The sequence below is a fragment of the Hyperoodon ampullatus genome (genome assembly GCF_949752795.1).
Source record: "Hyperoodon ampullatus genome assembly, chromosome: 10".
NCBI lineage: Eukaryota > Metazoa > Chordata > Mammalia > Artiodactyla > Ziphiidae > Hyperoodon > Hyperoodon ampullatus.
The window spans coordinates 1701893-1722710 of NC_136923.1; the positions used below are offsets into that span (position 1 = coordinate 1701893).

The following is a 20818-nucleotide window of genomic DNA, read 5'->3' on the forward strand; positions in this document are numbered from 1 at the left end:
ATTTTTGCATCTATATTGATCAGTGATATTGGTAATTTTCTTTTTTTGTAGTATCTATGCCTGGTTTTGGTATCGGGATGATGTTGGCCTCATGGAATGAGTTTGGGAGTGTTCCTTCCTCTGCAGTTTTTTGGAAAAGTTTGAGAAGGATGGGTGTTAGCTCTTCTCTAAATGTTTGATAGAATTCACCTGTGAAGCCATCCGGTCCTGGACTTTTGTTTGTTGGAAGATTTTTAATCACAGTTTCAATTTCATTACTTGTGATTGGTCTGTTCATATTTTCTATTTCTTCCTGGTTCAGTCTTGGAAGGTTATCCCTTTCTGAGAATTTGTCCATTTCTTCCAGGTTGTCCATTTTATTGGCATAGAGTTGCTTGTAGTAGTCTCTTAGGATGCTTTGCATTTCTGTGGTGTCTGTTGTAACTTCTTTTTCATTTCTAATTTTATTGGTTTGAGTCCTCTCCCTCTTTTTCTTGATGAGTCTGGCTAATGGTTTATCCATTTTGTTTATCTTCTCAAAGAACCAGCTTTTAGTTTTATTGATCTTTGCTATTGTTTTCTTTGTTTCTATTTCATTTATTTCTGCTCTGATCTTTACGATTTCTTTCCTTCTACTAACTTTGGGTTTTGTTTGTTCTTCTTCCTCTAGTTCCTTTAGATGTAAGGTTAGATTGTTTATTTGAGATGTTTGTTGTTTCTTGAGGTAGGATTCTATAGCTATAAACTTCCCTCTTAGAACTGCTTTTGCTTCATCCCACAGGCTTTGGATCGTCGTGTTTTTGTTGTCATTTGTCTCTAGGTATTTTGATTTCCTCTTTTGATTTTTTCAGTGATCTCTTGGTTATTTCGTAACATATTGTTTAGCCTCCATGTGTTTGTGTTTATGTTTTTTTCCTTGTTAATTGGTTTCTAATCTCATAGCATTGTGGTCAGAAAAGATGCCTGATATGATTTCAATTTTCTTAAATTTACTGAGGCTTGATTTGTGAGCCAAGATGTGATCTATCCTGGAGAATGTTCCGTGTGCACTTGAGAAGAAAGTGTAATTTGCTGTTTATAGATAGAATGTCCTATAAATATAAATTAAATCTGTCTGGTCTATTGTGTCATTTAAAGCTTGTGTTTCCTTACTAATTTTCTGTTTGGATGATCTGTCCAGTGATGTAAGTGAGGTGTTAAAGTCCCCCACTATTATTGTGTTACTGTTGATTTCCTCTTTTATAGCTGTTAGCAGTTGCCTTAGGTACTGAATTGCTCCTATGTTGAGTGCATATATATTTATAATTGTTACATCTTCTTCTTGGATTGATCCCTTGATCGTTATGTAGTGTCCTTCCTTGTCTCTTGTAACATTCTTTATTTTAAAGTCTATTTTATCTGATATGAGTATTGCTATTCCAGCTTTCTTTGGATTTCCATTTGCATGGAATATCTTTTTCCATCCCCTCACTTACAGTCTGTATGTGTCCCTAGGTCTGAAGTGGGTCTCTTGTAGACAGCATATATATGGGTCTTGTTTTTGTATCCACTCAGCAATCCTGTGTCTTTTGGTTGGAGCACTTAATCCATTCACATTTAAGGTAATTATTGATATGTATGTTCCTATGACCATCTTCTTAATTGTTTTGGGTTTGTTTGTGTAGGTCCTTTTCTTCTCTTGTATTTCCCACCTAGAGAAGTTCCTTTAGCATTTGCTGTAGAGCTGGTTTGGTGGTGCTGAATTCTCTTAGCTTTTGCTTGTCTGTAAAGCTTTTGATTTCTCCATCGAATCTGAATGAGATCCTTGCTGGGTAGAGTAATCTTGGCTGTAGGTTCTTCCCTTTCATCACTTTAAGTATATCATGCCACTCCCTTCTGGCTTGTAGAGTTTCTGCTGAGAAATCAGCTGTTAACCTTATGGGAGTTCCCTTGTATGTTATTTGTCATTTTTCCCTTGCTGCCTTCAAGAATCTTTCTTTGTCTTTAATTTTTGCCAATTTGATTACTATGCGTCTCGGCATGTTTCTCCTTGGGTTTATCCTGTATGGGACTCTCTGTGCTTCCTGGACTTGATTAACTATTTCCTTTCCCATGTTAGGGAAGTTTTCAACTATAATCTCTTCAAATATTTTCTCTGGTCCTTTCTCTCTCTCTTCTCCTTCTAGGACCCCTATAATGCGAATGTTGCTGTGTTTAATGTTGTCCCAGAGGTCTCCTAGGCTGTCTCCATTTCTTTTCATTCTTTTTTCTTTATTCTGTTTTGCAGCAGTGAATTCCACCATTCTGTCTTCCAGGTCACTTCTCCGTTCTTCTGCCTCAATTATTCTGCTATTGATTCCTTCTAGTGTAGTTTTCATTTCAGTTATTGTATTGTTCATCACTGTTTGTTTGTTCCTTAATTCTTCTAGGTCTTTGTTAAACATTTCTTGCATCTTCTCGACCTTTGCCTCCATTCTTTTTCCGAGGTCCTGGATCATCTTCACTATCATCATTCTGAATTCTTTTTCTGGAATGTTGCCCATCTCCACTTCATTTAGTTGTTTTTCTGGTGTTTTATCTTGTTCCTTCATCTTGTACACAGTCCTCTGCCTTTTCATCTTGTCTATCTTTCTGTGAATGTGGTTTTTGTTCCACAGGCTGCAGGATTGTAGTTCTCCTTACTTCTGCTGTCTGCCCTCTGGTCAATAAATATGTATCTTTTAAACTAAGAAGTGACTGCCTACGTACTGTTTAAAATCACCTTGGGTTCCATCCTTGATAACCTGGGCCCAGGTCAACACTGGGATGAGCCTCAGCTCTTTTCTAGGGAAGCCTCCCCCACCTGAGCTCTCTGCCCCAAGTCACTGCAGGTCCTCACACACCAGGTGAGGAATGTATGATGTCCCGACGTTGGGCTTGGCCAGTGGACTATGGGCAGAGGTGATGGTGGGGCCAGTCTGAGCCAAGACTTTAAAAAGCATCACGTGGTCCCACCATTCTCTCATGCTTCTGACATCGCCCTGGGAGGAGCAGGATTTGGCTAGACCACTGGCCCAAGGAGGATGAGAGCTCAAGGAGAGGACTGGACCCAATCTGAGCGCAGCCAGGCCGGGCCCAAGTCAGCCAACCTACAGATACGCAAGAAAAACAAAGCTATTGTTGTCTTATGCTCATGAGCCTGGGGGGCTTTGCTACACAATATTACTGTGGCAACTGCTGACTGATTCGGGCAGAAAAGCTGTGATCTACAAGTATTTCTTGATTTCTTTTCTTTTTTCCTGGCTGCACCATGCAGGATCTTAGTTCCCCGACCAGGGATTGAACCCAGGTCCTCACGCTGAGTCCTAACCACTGGACCACCAGGGAAGTCCCTGTTGATTTCTTACTGTTTGTGAGAACCTGTATGAGGCAATATCCCAGTGCACAGACACAAATACAATATACAATACATAATACACACATACATGTAAAATTAGCAACACGGCTCCTGTCCTCAAGGATTCTACATCTTGGCTCTGGGACCCTCCAACTTCCCAAAAGCAGTGAGACAGCTCGAGGCCCAGCCGTGAGTCTGGCAGGAGACGTGTCCCCATTCCCAGATGAGTGGATTCCCCCCGAGGAAGAAACTCCTCCCTGAACTCCTGAAAGATAAAGTCCCGGAAGAGCCCTGGGGACACGAAGGAAGCTGCGATGGTGTCGTGAGCTGGGGGACATCTGAAGTAGGCTCAGGGCACCCCAACTTGGCTGCCTTTGGCCAGGTGCATCAGCGCCCCGGGATGAAGGCTGCCAGCCTGCGTCCGTGCTACAGGAAAGGGGTGCGTGTTTGCTCACTGAGCTCCTCCCACACGTGCTGGTGCCGGCGATGCCATCAGGTCTGCAGCACAGCGCGTGAGGTCTCTTACCCCCATTTTACAGGCGAGGGGCCCAGGGTCCACTGGGCCCTGCGTGGCCTGCCCTTGGCACCTGCGTCACCTCCCCCTCCCCCCACGGCGCCGGCTCTCCTGCCGCCTGGCCTCTGCAGGCGCCCTGCGGCCCGGATACTCACGGCCTCCCTCCCCTCCTCTGGTCCTGGCTCAGCTGTCACCACCTCAGTGAGGCCAGTCTCCTGCTCCACCGCCCACCCCACCCCGTTTCACCTTCCTCCTGACACCGATCTCTGAGTTAAACACTCTGAAGTCATTCATTTTCGCTTAGTGTCTGACAAGGGCAGGGACCGCGCCGTCCCCTTCACAGGTGTGAAGCCGGCCTGGCCCTGGCAGGTGATCAGTAAATCACAGAATGAACAAGTGAATGAAGAAATGAACAGATGAAGGAGTGAGGCTCTCGGGTGTGGAGGAAATGGCACGAGTTCTCTGTGCAAACTGACCCACGACCCTGGCCCCGCAGCAGGTTCAACCCGCAGCACCTCCTCCCGGGCGCCCTCCCGTGCCTGGCACTGGGAGACAAAGCATCCTCTGTGCTCTCAGCAGTTCTGCAGTTGGAGCATGGAGAGTGGGGACGTCACTTACGGTTTTCTTTTCTCGATCACTCTTCAAAAAGGCCTTAAAGTCAGACGTACTTTATGGGTAAACCAGTCAACGTACCATGACGATGACAAGCTATCGCTAAAGGGGAAGCTTGAAAATGTGTATAAACACACTAGCTTCAAACTGTGAATGGTGTCCTTGCAGGTGAGGATGGTCTAGGAGGCTCCCTACAGCTACTTCAAATGGTCCCCTATTCTGTGACAGCGGCAGGGGAAACGCACGGGGTCAGGCGGGTCCCGGGAGACCAGCCAACGTCTCAACTGTGTCCGGACCTGTCCCCACACAGATGTGAGAGAGCCCTCAGTGTCGTGCCCAGCACAGCGTGTTCAGTAGAGGTCAGCTCACCCCCGTTCTGGGTCTCGAGCTCGAGAGGGACGTCTGTGTCCACCTGCGTCATTTAGAAATCTCATCACAGGCCTGTCCTCACATCTCACAGCAGCTTCTCCCACTTGGAGAAACTTTAGTTCACAGAAACGGTGCCGTTTTACAGAGATGCTTCAAGCCCAGGAGCCGCATGACCTCGGGGGCTCTTGGTTGGCGGGTCCGTGGACAAAAGGAGGGGTTGACCTGCTCCAGAGCAGCCCAGCCCAGCCCTCCCTCCGCCCCCCAGGGGCCTTGGACTCTGTTCCTGGGCCTTGAGATGAAGCACCACGGATGATTCCTCTCCTTTTTTGGTAAAAGAGGAAGTTTCCACTGAATAAACCCTCTAAGCGAGTTTTCCGATCTGGTGATACCTGCACAATAGCCGAGGAAAGAAATAATTACTATTATGGTGCCAAAATGATCCGGCCCTTCTCCATGACTCTGGGGAAGACAGCTGGCCCCTGCCAGCCAACTTGGTTTTCTGTGTTGAAGGAAGGAAGCAAGCGTGGCAGGGAGGGCGGTCTCAAACCTCCTAGCGAGGGCAGAGCGGAGGGGAGGGGAAGAATCATGCATTTACTGCACATGGAGTTTGTGTTGGCTGCAGTGATTTAGGGTCTCTAGGGGAAGCCTCAGGCCCATCACACAGACGGGGAAAATGGGGTTCTGAGAGACAGACTGGACTGTCCCAGCCACACAGCCAGAAACACGGGGCCAGGTCCCGAGCTGCGGCCCTCTGGAGCATCACGCGAAGCTCGCCCAGGCTGGGCTCTCTCTGAAAACGGGGAGCCCCACCCCCCTGTGGTGCTCAGAGGATGCAGTCAGTGTGGGAAATGCGGCGACGCTGTCTCTGAGGAATGGGGGGGGCAGGGCAGAAGGAATGCGTTTCCACTCCTGGTATCGGCCCAACACTCTCTGTCCATTGGCTGAGCTTGGGTGCCACCCGTGGGGATCAGAGCCCTGGCGGAGGGCTCGGTGGGGAGCTGGCACCCCTCCCCCGACAGACTGCGCGTCATAAGCTGTTCCTGGAGCTGCTCGGGCACTTCTGTCGGGAGGTGCAGAAACCCCAGGGCCGCTTGCCTGGGGACTGCACTCCAAGCCAGGCTGCTCACAGCCATTGCCGGTGGGACAGGGCCTGCGACGCCTCACTCCAAAGCAGTTTTCCAAAAGTCAAGGTCTTAGCAAGGCAAAGAGTACGGGGATTTGACTCCAGCTTTGCTCCTCCCCCACCTCCCCGCATTGGCTGTGCTGCCTTGGGCAAGTTACTCTCCATCTCTGAGCCAGCTTGCTTCCTCCATGGGCACGTTGGCTGTCTCACCACATTGCTGCAAGGGTTAAATGAGGGGTGATCCATGGAAAAAAATACTAGCACAGAGATGACGGATGTTCCCCAGTGGGAAAGCGTTATTTGATTTTCTTTAAACAGGGCCCATCCTCTAGTCCAAATTCATACACACACACACACACACACACACACACACACAGATTCACGAGTCTGAACTTGGGCAAACCCAGAGAAACGATCGTTTTTAGTCAACTGCCTCATAATTCAGCAGACGCTCACCGAGACCCTGTTACAGACGAGGTTCCGGGCAGGACCCAGGAAGCGGGTCACTGGGTTGCTGTCTTGGCGCTTACAGTTGGGTGCGTGCTTGTGGTTGACCATGCTGAGAGGGGCCTGCAGTGTGGCGGTCGTCCCCCGGGAGGCGATGACCAGTCTGCCTGCTTTCTGGGGCTCACCAGGCAACCACCTTCCTCCACACTGCTATGTCGGGCTGGCTGGCTTGGATCTGGGTGGGCGTGAGATGCTAAGGGACGGGGTGGGGTCTCTCCAGCTCCAGCAGGCAGGGCCCCTGCTGCCCACCCTCTGCTTCCAGAATCAGGGCAGGAGCCCACGGTCCTCCTGGGGAAGCTGCTACCGTGCAGTGGCCTCGGGCAGAGACTGCACCCCGACTTCACGCTCGGTTCCGAGCATGTTCTGCGTAGGTCCAGCTCACGCCGCAGGTTTCGCTCGTCTCGTTTTTGTAGAGGCAGAGGCCCAGAGAGGCCCGGCACACAGCTCGTCTGGGGCAGAGCCTGGGTGCAGCCACTCGGGCCACCTCAGTCCCAGCGTGTCCTGCAAACTCAATTCTCCAGCCTGGCCCCTGGGAGCCCAGCTCTCCGGCTCCGACTCGCCCAGGTTTCACACGCAGAGCTTCCTTCTCGGATATCCAGGCAGGTGCTGAATACGCAAGGTGCCCCCAGGGTGCTTGTCCATGAGATGCCCCTGGTCTGAGTATCCCGCTGGGGTCCTCGGTGGCCTTTGACTTCTTCCTCTTACCGCTAACGGGACAGAAATCAAGGCACGGAGGGTGCTTCCCAGAGCTGTGAGCAGGAGTTCTGGTTCTGGTCCTGGCCCGCCCGGCTCGCTGCCTCACCTGGGAAATGGAGCGAAGATCCCTCTTGCTACCTTGGAGGCAACATGTGCAGCGAAATTAAGCAAAGGCCACAAACACCCTCGGGAAAGGAGCAAGCGCAGCTGGGCCTTTATTATTTGCAGGTGGGTAACAGGTACTTGTGAAGCGCCCCGTCTGCCACATGGGGTCCTTTCCCAGGGAGGGGAGAGGGAACCCGCCGGCTGCTCCCGTTCTCCCAGAGGCCCTGGCCCTTGGCGGCATCTCGGCAGTTATTTTTAGCTCTTGGTGGGCCGGCCAGGCCTGGTCCCAGGCTGTTGTGCTCCCACTTCCGAAAGGCTCCAGCTCACAGAACAGAGACGAGGCCCCTCCCCCAGGCAGCCCCCCACGGGGCAGTCGGTGTGGCCTTCCCCAGACACACATCCCAGGGAAGCCGACCCTGGCCCCACCTGTTGTAACATTTCTCTCGGTGGCTCCTCTTCCTGGTCCACCTGCAGCCAGAGTTATTCCTAATGTTAACGTCCTGAAGGGCAGCGGCAGCTCCCAGGCCTGGGGAGACGTGTGGGGACCTGGGTCCCGGCCCCAGCCTGCTGTTCAGGGTGGGACCCTGAACCCGCACCCACTGCGCCTGAATCGAGGAGACGGGCCGTCCCTGCGGGCTTGCTTCGGCCTGCGGCTTTGTCGGGGACCAAAAGAGGACGGCAGCTACAATCACCATTTCCGCTTCAGTCACCAGTCCGCGTGTATGACCCGCGCCACCCCTGCCGGGCTCCCCTGGGCCAGGCCTGCTCACTCTTGGGCCTCCCGGGTGGCGACCATGGGAGCTCTGCATCCAGGCACCACCGCCAGCATCCCCACCTCACAAGGAAGGGGGGGCCCCGGGTCGTGTCACTGACCACACCACCTGCCTGGTGGTGTGAACCCAGGCGATCACTCCAAGGTCCTGCCTCTCACCACGGCCGCTCCCGGCCCCTGGTCTCACATGCGCTGGAACAGTCTGCGGGTCCCTAACAATGGGGACAGGTGCCAATCCACCCGACTTGAATGTCTTCAGGAAAAGACTCAGTGTTTGCAGATGGGAAAAAATAATCCAAAGTAATCGTTACCTAAGCGGGTGCAGAGTGTTTGAATCTAGAAGGCGTCTGGCACGTGGTGGGGAGAAGCTGGCCTCGTGGAGCGCGATGCAGGGCTCGGGCTGGCGTGCTCGGGGGTCGCCAGGGCTGCCGGCACACGGACCCAGCAGCCAGGGAGCAGCTGCCCGGGAAGAAAAGGCCCAGAGGGCACATCTCCAAAGCTCGTTTTTAAGACGCCCATGACCAAGGGTGTCATAAATCGACAGCTAAAGGCACCAGCCTCCCGAGCCACCTGGCCAGCAGCCAGTCCACAGCTGTAGGCTCTGAAGGGTCAAGGACAGCTCTGACTCAGCCCGTAACGGGAGGCTCCGGACACTGAAGGCCACCAGGCACCCTCCTTCCTGCCCAAACCAGGTGGGGACCTCTGCTGTCCAAGCACAAGGCCCCCAGACATGTCCTGCTGCTGACCCAGTGCAGGCCCGGGCTGGTGTCCATTTCCTGCTCTGACCTCTGCGCCCACAACCCTGCCCTCCGTGGGGTCTCCTCCAGCATCCTCCTTCCCCCGACCCCGTCTCTCCCCACCTCGCTCCCCCCAGAGACGGGCCCCGACTGCAGAGAGGATGGCAGTGACCTCAGGGGGCCACTCAGCTTCCTTATTTCCCAGTCATGACACCTCCCCTCAGGGAGTGACAAGGAGAAGTCCCAGCTCCAAAGCTGGAGGAGCTAAGAGGCCAACGCGTGGACAGACAGCCAAAAGGCACCGTGGAGCAGAACCTTCCTCTTCTGGAAGGTGTTGCAGGAGCACTGAGGGGACCCGGGGCAGGGACACCAGGTGGGAGGGTGGGCAGTGGCAGGCCCTCAGCTGGTGCTGGAGGTGGCCGGGCCACCGGGTAGGCTGCAGCTGCGGGCACACGCTGGTCCAGAGCCCACACAAAGCACTGCGTTAAGAGGTGGCTGATGTTACCCAGGCCTCCAGAATCCCCTGGCCACGTGGGCAGCACCAAGCTGCTTGACGGTGGTTGTAGAGACCCAGGAGCTGATCCGTTTGAAGCAGCCAAGCCCTGCTCAGCACCCTGGTCCAGGCCGTCTGTGAGGCTCTGGCAGCAGCAGGTTCCCTTCCTCCCGAGCAGCTGATGGTCCCCAAGCTCCAGGCTTTGGTCACCCAGCCCGATCATGGCTTCTCTCCTCAACCATCCGCATCCTGGATGGCGAAGGGAACCCGCATGCCCTTCCTACTACGTGACCTGGCCTCTGCCTCCCCGAAGCTTGGGATGCTCACCTTTAATGCAGGAGGACACGCCTCTGACTCATGGTGCCTAGCTCGTGACGGGGAAGCCCGTGCCCGCGTCCTGCCTGGGCCTCTGTGCCTCTGCCTGGATGGAGTTCCAGCTGTCATTCAAGTCTCAGCTCACCTGGAGCCATTTCTGCAGGGACTGTGCCCCCCGCCCTGGCTGTGTCATTCTTCCCTGCTTCTCCTACCCTAGTGACCTGCACTTGGAGGGGGCGGGGCCTGTGTGGGTGTCGGGTGTCCAGTCCCCACACGGGGCCAGGCCCTGTACATGCACTACCTCACCTGGTCCCTTCACTGACCCTATGGGGTAGGTAGAGACTTTGATCCTTCTCTTGCTGTAGATGAGAACACTGAGGTTCAGGGAGCTTGGGGAACTTGTCCAGGGTCACACAGCAAGAAAGTGGTTGAAATGACTTGAACTCAAGTCTTCCAGATACCAAGGTACATGTTTTGCTCTCCTTTCAAATATAACCTACATATACGTTAAAATGAGGTCCATCTTCTCTCAGTTCCTGACCTGTGCACAGAGTGTCCGTGGTGCTGAGAACTCCCTTCCCTAGAATTATCCACTTTTCCTTTTTCGCACAGCACCACGTGTAGGTAATTCGACTGTTTTCCTCCTCCAACACGTGACACACCTGAACACTCCAGAAACTGCTTCCTCCAGAGACGGAGAGTGGAGTCTGTTTTCTCCTTACCAGAAAGCCTTAAATATTTCCACCTCGGGGCCAGGTGAGTAGTTTTGAATGAACAAACACTCCCTTCGAGGAAATTCCTTTAGAAAGGTAACAGGGTGACAAGTTATCAGGCACTTCCTGCCCCGAGATGAGAAAAGACGGCACTGGGCTTCCAGAAGCATCCATGTGGCTCTCAAAGCCCCTCACGCTGAGCTTGATGCAGGATTCAGACCAAAACTTGCCTCTAACCCTCAAAAGGGCTGCGTGTTTTTGTCACCTGCTTCACATGTGAATAGATCAGGGCACCTTCCCCAGCAATCACTGTCTAAATGTCATTTTTATTCATTTTTTTAAAGTTTTTTTTTTGATGTGGACCATTTTTAAAGGCTTTATTGAATTTGTTAGAATATTGCTTCTATTTTGTTTTGGTTTTTTGGCCGTGAGGCATGTGGGATCTTAGCTCCCTGAACAGGGATTGAACCCGCACTCGCAGCATTGGAATGCGAAGTCTTAACCACTGGACCCTCAGGGAAGTCCCCTAAATGTCTTTAAAAATGGAATCAGTAGCACATAAAGAATGGACATGATAAAGGGAAGCCCCCAGATGGTGATAAAGAGGGTGCTCGGTGACAGACATCCTTCAAGAGGTCCCGTCGAGGGTGACATGGAGTTCGACTTAAATAAAATGGGGAGTGTGAGCCCCTTGAGTCAGAGAAGATGGAAAGTACACCCCTAGTCTTGTGGGAGATGGACAATGAGGTCCTCTTCTTGAAGACTGCGTCTGGGGATGAAGAGAGCAGGGGTCTGTGGGTGGGCGGAGGGCAGCGCCGATATTTACTGATATTGATACGCGCCCGGCAGCTACCACATCATGTTTCCTCACCAGGTAGATGCTATGACTCAAGTCACAGGTGGGGAAATGGAGGCTCGGGGAGGCTTAGTGTCCTGTCCAAGTCTACCGGAGTTGTGTACTCTGAAGCTTCTCCCCATGCTCACCCTCCAGGAAGACCCGTCTCCCTTTACCCTCAGGGACACTTCCACCAGAGGCCCAGGGTATCTGCCACCTTCCCTGCCCTGGGAGGCTCTGGAGGTAGGTACCCGGGTCTGTGTCATTTCTGCAGCCCACGCCCAGCACAGACTGCACAAGGGAGGTCCCCGGGCTGTATCTGCTGCAGGAGATGCCCAGTCTGCTGACTGCAGATATTATACTTCCAAGTTTAACGACACTGCCGTTGCACTTTTTTTACTTTTTATTTTTATTTTTTGGCCGCACCACATGGCATGCAGGATCTTAGTTCCCTGACCAGGCAGTGGAGGCACGGAGTCCTAACCACTGGACAGCCAGGGAATTCCTGACGCTGCACCTTATTTAAAGTAAATTCTACCCAAGAAACACCTGTGGTGACCCTGGCCCACTTCTTGGAACCTGCCCAATTGAAGCGGAAAATCTGGGGGCTGGGCCCAGCCGTCTGGGTGTCCACCAGCCTTGCCGGGACCCTGGCTGCCCCCAGGTGTGAACCTGACCTCTCTCGGTTTGTCGCAGCCACAGGTAACTTCACTGCTGTCAGTATTATCGTCACCATCACCTTCATTTTATAGATGAGCAAACGGAGGCTCGTGGAGGTTTTTGCTTTACGCAAGAAAGAGGCAAGCGACCAAACAATCCCACGTCAGGGACGGACATCCAAGCTGGCAGGTCTGGGGATGTGTAACGTGAATACAGAAGGGCAACGGGGAGGGGCCACGAAGGCCTGGAAGGGACCCAGAGGCGGCCGGGGCCTGCCTGCTGCGTCTGGCGCCTGCACCCACTGCGGGTGGGGCCCCGCGCACCCTCCAGGCATCCCTGTCACTCTCGTGTTTGCTACAGCAAGAAAATGTACACAGCTTTCACACACTGGAAACAGAACATATGAGTGTAGCTGACAGCAATTACAGACTAGATCCCGCAGGGGCCCTGACTCAAAACTCTCCCTGTGTGGAAAACACACAGGTACTCTCTTCTCCCCTTGAATTTCCGGAATACTCTTCTTCTGACTGGGCGGGGCTCGCACCAAAGAGTCAGGCTTAACTGCCGCCCGCAGACACTTCCCCAGAGCCTCCTCTTCTCACGTACACCCCAGCCCCGCCTGAGTTTTTTTAAAAGTTAAAAAATAAATAAGACACATACAAACTGCCTTTAACACCTTCCCTCAAATATTTGCAGATGATTAATTCACTGTTAATCAGTTAGGAATGGTTCTTTTATACTCCGTAAATAAAGAGAGGGCAACTCGGGCCCCACCAATGTAACTCTGAATGCTCCGCGGTGCGGAGTCGGGAGGCTGCTCACGGGAAGGGCCCGGAGCCGCTGAGCTGGAGACGGAAGGGCTCCCGCCGCCCACGTCCTCCCAACACCGCCGCCCCAGCAGCAGGTGGGACTGGGGGCTGCCCGCCTCTCCGGCCCCTCTCTCCTGCTCATACCACTGCTCCAAGGGGTTTCCAGTGAGTCACCGTGAGCAGCTGGTGACCAGGGACGGAGTGAACGAGAGGCCCGGCTTCCTCGGTGCTGTATTTAGAGCAGCACAGAAACTCCCACCCCTGGTTCTCCACCTGCTCAGACCTCGCGGAGGGTCCCCCAACTCTGCCTGCCGCCCCCTCCCTCGCTGGCCCTGCCCTGGATCCCATCTCGCCGCGGGGTTACTCCCTGCTTAGCATCCTTCCCGAGCGTCCACAGGGTCTCATGACAGAGCCCTGAGCTTCGCAGGCCAGGGGCTGGCTCCCCCTCCGTTCCTGGGGCTAGACTCCAGGGTCCAGCTGAACCCTCGGGCCGGGGGTCCCACCTGAACAGGACGTAAGCACGTGACCCCATGCATCTGAGTTTTGCCAGTACCGTACGGCCTCCTCTGCCTGGAACAGTGGTTCTCAACCTCAGCTACTTGTTAGACTCACCTGGGGGATTTCAAAGGTCCTGACACCACGGCCACACCAAAGTCCCGAGGGATCAGAGTCTCTGTGGAGTGAGGGGCCCCGGCATCAGTATTTTTCAAGACCCCCCCCCCCAGTGTTTCAGGGGCATCCCCGGAGAGGACCACGGCTCTCAGCTATGGGCCCCTCCTCTACACCCTGTCTTCTCCCCTCAGGCTCCTCCACTCAGCCGACAAGACCCAGCACCTCGCCAACCTGCCAGGCGTTGGGAAGCCGTGCGCCGCTGGGTGGCTGAGCCTGCCTCGAGCACCCGAGTTACAGGCCTCGAGGCTCCCCGGCCCCAGCTCCAGTCGACAGCAGCCCTGCCCCAGCCTTAGCCACCAGACCGAGTCCTGGTCCCCTGGTCCCTCTGCTGGGTCCTCTCCACCCTGCTGACGCAGATACTTTCATGTGAGTGTTTGCTGATATTCGTCGCGTCTCTGGTCTGATCTATTCCGGGTCATACACTCCTTCATTCATTCAGCAAACACTGGTGATGCCTCTACTCTCTGCTCAGGCCTGGGCTGCACAGCAAGGAGAAGGCTGTGGGACTGAGGGAGAAGTGAGCACACGACACCTAAGTCAGTTTCCGTTGCCTCCAGCCAAAGGAAGAGCTACCCCTCAGGGTAAAAGTACTAGGACAAAGCTGAGCGCTTCACGGGGCTGCTTAAGGGGGCTGGGGGGACAGGTCCCTCGGCCATCAGGATGCCAGCGCCTGTGTCCATGCATTGCTCCTTGTACAGCCCCTGACCCAAGGTTAATGCACGATTAGCAACCTTCACCGCTACATACTCATGATCCTAATAATAACCTTCACGTCTAAACCTTCTGAAAGCACATAGAAAGGCGACACTGTGAGCTAAACATAGCTCAGAAAATATATAAAGCAGAAACGGATGAGAAATGCTCTCCTAAAGAACACGCCTGGAAGCGTGGCTGCAGAGGAGACGGTGCTTGAGCGTCCATCCTGTGTGCCCTTCTTAGCAACTGGGCCCTGTTTTGTCTGAACCAGCAAACACGCAGCAAACAAGTTAGATCTCCTGCCTCCCTTGCGGCTGGCCTTGGCCGTGTGATGCTGTCCTGGCACCTGCGGTGTAGCTGCAACACAACGGGGAGCTCTGTACTGCCTCCTGCTGAGCCCGGGAGCTGGAGCTGGTACCCGTGGGCATGAAGGCCACGCGATGATGAGAACAGCTGAGCAAAGCTACAGAGGGAGCCTTGGGCGTGGATGGCACGGCGGTGTCCCGAAGCCGCCTTGGCCTTCTCATGTCACGGGAGAAAAATAAACCTTTGTTAAGCTACCGAGGTCAGGGGTCTGATGCAGTCCAACAGCCCCCGACTGGTACATGTGCTCTGGTGGACAAGGAGAGCCTCAGACCCTCACCCCTGAGCGGGTAACTGTCATTAGCTGTTACAAGGGGTAGGAAATAATGCACGAGAAGGGCCTTGGCCAGCGCCTGGCACGCAGCGGGCACTCGGCAAAGGGCAGGAATGTAACTCTCCTTGCTGGCAAAGCCCTGCAGGCCCAGGAGGTCATCCTATACAATTCTAAGGTCAAACAGAAAACAAAGGTAAGTGGGATGCTAACTGAGCAGCGTGCTGTGCACACCAGGCTGCCAGCCAGACCACCCAACCCAGCGCCTCCAGGTTTCTTACTGGAGCACAGCTGAGCAAGGAGATTTAACTTAAAATCAAGTTGGCATAGGATTTGTAGAAACCCGTGTTTCTACAAATTGTGTTATAGAAACCAGCCATGAATCCGCCCTTGGTATCTGTTTACTTTGTGAAGGACTTTCCATCTATCCTTCAGCCGATCTTCACCGCAGCCTCTGCAGCCGGGCAGGGGACCCAAGAACCCGGCACCCCTGCTCCCAGCCTCGGTGTCCCCCGTTGGGGCTGGCAGAGTGAAGGGGAAGAGACACCAACCTCCCCTGGGCCCCCGTGTGCCTTAGTTTATTCTATCACCGCACTGTCTGGACCATTTGGTAGATGAAAAAACTAAGGCTCGGAATGGTTAGGCGTCTAAGGCCCACGGCTGCAACTGCAGTCCAGTAGACACCGGGACCCAGGTGTGTCTGCATCGGGGCCCTTCTGTCATTGGGGGGGGGGCAGGTCCCCCCGGAAGCACGGGAGTGCAGATGACAACGGACAGCATGACTGGGAACGGGGAGGTTTAGGCCAGCCTGGCACTGGCGAGGCCCCGGGGCCTTGAGAGGTGTTTTGCTCTGTGTTTTTAATCCTTGTATCCCTCCAATTGGCCCCATAAATGCCCTGACATTTTCCCCACAGAGGCTTTATTTAAATTTAAAAGCTATGCGGGAAAGAATGAAGCACCAATCTGTAGGCCTCATGCCGGTGTGAACACCGAGTCATGTGTGGTGTGATGAAGGGAGGCTGGGCTGCAGAACCAGCAGGCCTGGGCTCAAGTCCCTCCACACCTCTGCGAGAAGCAACCAGGCACAGGGCGTAACCACCAGCGTCTGCTTCCCCAGCCGGCACAAGACCCCACAAAGGCGGCCCAGCACCCACCTTCTCCCACTAAGGAAGCCACAGCCACACTCATCTCTAGACAACCAAAGTCACACTGGGTTCATTTCTTGAATAAAACACCTCCCACAGGCACTTGCCAGAGAGATTTCCCGTGAGTCCTTGGAAGAAACTGATCAATCAAGGAACTTAAAACAGGTGAACGCAAGCAACCAGCTTTGAGCTATATTTAGAATGTCACAGAGAGCCAGGCCTCAGATTTGGATGTTAATTTGGAAACATCAAAAGGGAGGCTGTTTCTTTTCTCTCTTTACTCTAAAAAGGAAGGCTTTTCAAATTGTTTTTCAAACTTCTACGGCCAGACAACATAAATAAGGCACGACAGTTACTCCCCCCCCACGCAGATTTGGCCAAAGGCAGCGGATAAGAGAGTAGTTGACCTCGAGATTAAAAGCAGGTAACTTAAAATTCCGTTGGAGGTGCTTCGTGTTGGCATAGTACAAACATTCTTTTCTTTCAGAATGCCCCCCTGTGGTTCAGCTCACTGCAACAACCGTTAACAGAGACAAATGCGATAGGAAAAAAGTCATTCCTATCATGGGCCTTACAGTGTAGAAGGTGTCAAAGTAAATAATGACAGTCCCACAGTCAAAATCAGGATAATCCTCGAATATTCTCTCTCAAACAGTCTCACAAGCATCACTGGGACTGTTTGCAAAGCACTACAGAACATTACGACCACAGTAAGAAAGAATTTAGTCAATATTCTCAGTTATGAGGACCCTTGCACATTATCTGGCTGAAAAAGGGCCCTTGGTAGACCAAATTGCAGTTCCTTATATACAAAACGCCCCAGGCAAGCTTTCCCTCCTGTCACAAGGACTCCCAGGCCTGTCACTTCTCCCCTACCCCTATTTTCACTTAATCATTTCCCTATCAGATAAAACGGAAGCAACGTTTCCGGATCTGGGCCAGGATGATGGATTTCTACATTGAAGCAGTGCAGAAATCACCATGGTCAGTCACAAGGAAATCTTCTTTCTTAAGACTGTTAGACACAGAAGGATCTCGACTGGGAGCCTTCCCAGCCATGGAGAATGTCACCCAAACGATTAAGGAACTACATACTGATTTAGGCAACAAGTGCTGCATTCTAATGGTTACTATGGATTTTGTTACTGACGGAGAATCAAAGACTTGGCCTGGGGACATATGCGTGTGTACACGTGTGGGTGCATCTGTATGTGCTTGTGAATGTGCCCGTGTTCGGGGTTTTCTCATCACCCCACGGCCCTTGAGACCCTTACTGTTCTCCTGGTCTGAGTGCTCTGGAAGCATCCTGAGGCCGCACTGGGCTGTGTACGGCACGTGCACTGAGGGCATGGCACTGTCTGAAGTCCTGTGGGGGAAACCCAGGCCCGTTCTGTGCAGAGAGCGCTCTATAAACGTGAGAGAGGGTGACGTGGCCTGGGGCAAGTTCTTACACAAACACATCCCGACTCGGGGGCTTTTCAGTGGAGGTTTCTAATCAGCCTGCATTCAATCCCAGACTCAACAGAAACTGCTGGTCAGACACATTTTTTGTTTACATAACTGCACATCTTTTACTTACAAACGTCCCGTGGAGAACGTCTTTTCCCAGTTTCAGTGCATGAATCAGAAGTGGAAAACTGAGGAGGAGGGGGGACTGGAAGGGGGCGCCCCGGACGGGGGGCTCAGCCCCGGGCTACTCACCGTGGTCGTGGGCGAACACCAGCAGCTCCAGCCCCACCAGCATCCGAGCCAGCTCGTCGTAGCGGCCGCAGTGCTCCCCGGCTCCGTGGGACACAAACACCAGGGCCCTGCAGGGATGAGAGATGGCCGTTAGGAAGGCGCAGGCCATGGAGGCCGTGTCCAGGGCAGGGCAGGGCTCCCGCAACATCAGCAGAGAGTCAAAGGCTCAATGACGGGTGTAAGTGAGAGGGCACGCTGTTACAACGTGGGCTTCAGGGTCACCCAGAACGGAGCCGGTTCCTATAGAACAGTCACCACAACAGTGTCTGCAGCCGGCGGCTGAGGGAGTCCCAGGAGCTCACTTCTGCAGGTGCTGGCGTACGGCGGGTCCTCCATCGGCCCCACCCAAGGGGCCAGACCTGAGCCACTCAGGGCACCATGGTCGCAGCCTCAGTCACTGGCTCAAGTGGCTCCAGCCAAGCGGTTGGGTCCAGGAGGAGCCGACCCTGGAGGACAGGTCAACCCAAGAGAGGAGAGGCACGGAGGGGGAACCCAGCCCTAACGGTGTTGTCTGGGCCCTGAATCCAGCCAGACCTGAAGCCAGCACGCTCCCAGCCCTGCTCCCGGCTGTGCCGTGCAGGCACCGGGTTTTCTGTCACTTGTGCCGACAGACAGTCCTTCCGACTGCCGTGCGGTAACTCCACTCCGCACGGGCTCGCCCTCAGCTGCCCGAGTCTGTGCTCCGTGCGCACCTTTTCTTCTCTTCCCCCCTTTGCCCACCTGGCTCCCTCCTCCCTCCCTTCCAGGCCCCGCTCAGGGCCCCTCCTCTGAGGGAGATTCCACAGCTTCCTCTGGGCTCCAAACCCTCTGTGCAGCAGGGGCCAAGCGGCACGCTGACCTCCCCACTGGCTGTAACCTTCTGGAGGACACACTGACTCTCTCTCTCTCGCTGCCTCTTTGTGGCTGGCACGGTTTTGAGCTACAGCTGGCACTCTGCAAGTGCGGTCTGAAGGAAGGAAGGAAGGAAGGAAGGGGCTGTGACATTCTGAAATAAACACGGTATCTCGCACCCCAGGTCTGTGCAGTGGAAGCCTCAGGATTGGAAGCAGAGCCTGGCTGGGCGCCCAGTACCCCCCCGCCCCCCGCCGGAAGCCTTCCATGTGGTGAGCCCACCTGCAGACACAGACAGCAGCCCCCATCAGGCCGCGGCTCGCCGCAGAGTGACCCAGCAGCGGAGGGTCACAGGAGGGCACTCAGATTCTTGTACGTACAACTGCCCAGTCCAGTACTCTTAGCATGAGGCTCAGGGAGGCTAGAGTCCCCTTCATGAAAGGGGGAAACTCCTGTGAGCCACGCCGGTAAAGACGAGGTGGGAGGGAGAGGGCGGAGGACGGGGAGGACAGCGGCTGCCCTTTCACCGAGCGTTTACTAGGTGTCAGTTGCTCTGCTAAGTCCACATACAGGATTTCTAATCCTCATAATCATCCTACCTTTACCTTCTTTACAGCTGAGAGTGAAACCCAGAGAGGTCACACAACAAGTGGGTAAAATGTAGATCAGAGCATGTCACCACCCGGCTTTCAGGTCTCCAGCGGGCAACCAGCAGGCTCAGGGTACACGTCGTCCCATCCCTTCCTGTCTCACCACTCCCCGACCCCTTCCCGCTCACCGCCCGTCCTCACGAGGAGCTTCCAGCCATTCCTCAGCAGCACCAGCTCTTCCCACCTCAGGGTCTTTGGCGCCTCTGCCCGGAGCACCCTCCCCCAGATCTCCCAGGGCCGCTCCTCGTGCCTGGGGCTCATGGAAGACGTCTCCTAGAGCGGCCTCTGTCCCTCAGGCCTTTCTGACCTGCACTGGGCCCTCACTACACATCACAGTTTGCCCTTGTTTGCACTGGGTCCACACTGCACCTCACAGTTTGCCCTTGTTTGCACTGGGTCCACACTGCACCTCACAGTTTGCCCTTGTTTGCACTGGGTCCACACTGCACATCACAGTTTGCCCTTGTTTGCACTTGGCCCTCACTACACATCACAGTTTGCCCTTGTTTGCACTGGGTCCACACTACACCTCACAGTTTGCCCTTGTTTGCATTGGGTCCACACTGCACATCACAGTTTGCCCTTGTTTGCACTGGGCCCTCACTACACCTCACTGTTTGCCCTTGTTTGCACTGGGTCCACACTACACCTCAGTTTGCCCTTGTTTGCATTGGGCCCTCACTGCACCTCACAGTTTGCCCTTGTTTGCACTGGGCCCACACTGCATGTCACAGTTTGCCCTTGTTTGCACTGGGCCCACACTGCACATCACAGTTAGCCACTGCTTTGCTATTCACTTGCTCGCTTGGTTCCTGGCTCTCTCCTCCACTTCGAGGTCAGCTCAAGAGGCCAGGAGCCTTGTCCACCTTGCTGCTGGCAGAATCCCAGAGCTGCCCCGGCCTAGTGGCACTGGCACACATGTGGTGAGCAAGCACACTCCTGTGTTCTCTCTGCAGCTCCCCTCTGCCAGGGTGGGTAGGGGCTGAGGGACCCCGCACTTATTCTCTGAGCAGCGCACAAAGCACCAGCACTAACCTCACTTTCCTTGTGCATCTGTCCTCCAGGCCCTTTTCCTGAAACACAACAGACATTTCACACCCTCGTCACTGCTCCATGGAATGTCCAGCCACCTCCGCTTGATCAGACATCAATGTGGGCAGATTACACCTGCCCACCTGACACTTCTGGGGTCGGCTGATGGGATTTCCCTCAGCTACCCAGAAGCATGGCTGGAACCTCTAAATAGCCATCATCTGCCATCGGCACAAGGGGCTGTGCTCCCAGAAGGGGCAGCTCAAGCACTTTAATATCCTTGGGGAATGTGGCAGCTGCTGGATTAATTCAGCCCACAGTTAACGCGGACAGACAAGCCGGGCCACGTGACAGCCAGCCTCTCCCTGCAGTCAGGACTCGCTGGGTGGAGGAGGACTTCAGGGTCTCAATTTGCATCGACAGGAGTGGCACATGGCATCACTGCCACCACGCCTGGAACTGTCTGTTAAGAGAACCCACCCTGGACACACGTGTGGGAGAACAGGTGCTCTTACTGTACAGGAACAACTTCTCCCCCAGCGGTTCTCAACTTGGGTCACAACCTGAAATCACCTGGAGAGTTTTCCAAAGTGCCAAGGCTGTGTCACACCCCTGGAAGCAGCTCTGGTTAACCGGTCTGGGTGGAAGAGTGCCCCAGAGGTTCCGCTGTGGGGCCGAGACAGAGAAGCACCTCTCACCATGTGCAGCGTGGCCAACGATGCTGCTCAGACGCCACGTGGGATCCCCAGTGGCGAGAAAGCAGCCCTTCTGGCATGGAGACTTCCAGCCACTTTGGAGCCACTTATCTCCCGGAGGGACGTGCT

General features: G+C 54.2%; 1 protein-coding gene across 1 annotated transcript in view; it reads right to left on the reverse strand.

Moving 5' to 3' along the window:
• Positions 1–20818, reverse strand: part of MGLL (monoglyceride lipase) — a 98760-nt gene that overhangs the window by 44942 nt on the left and 33000 nt on the right. Inside the window, exon 3 of the mRNA XM_079713175.1 lies at positions 17443–17549. Coding sequence (XP_079569301.1) covers positions 17443–17549 — 107 coding nt within the window. The remainder of the gene's footprint in view (positions 1–17442; positions 17550–20818) is intronic.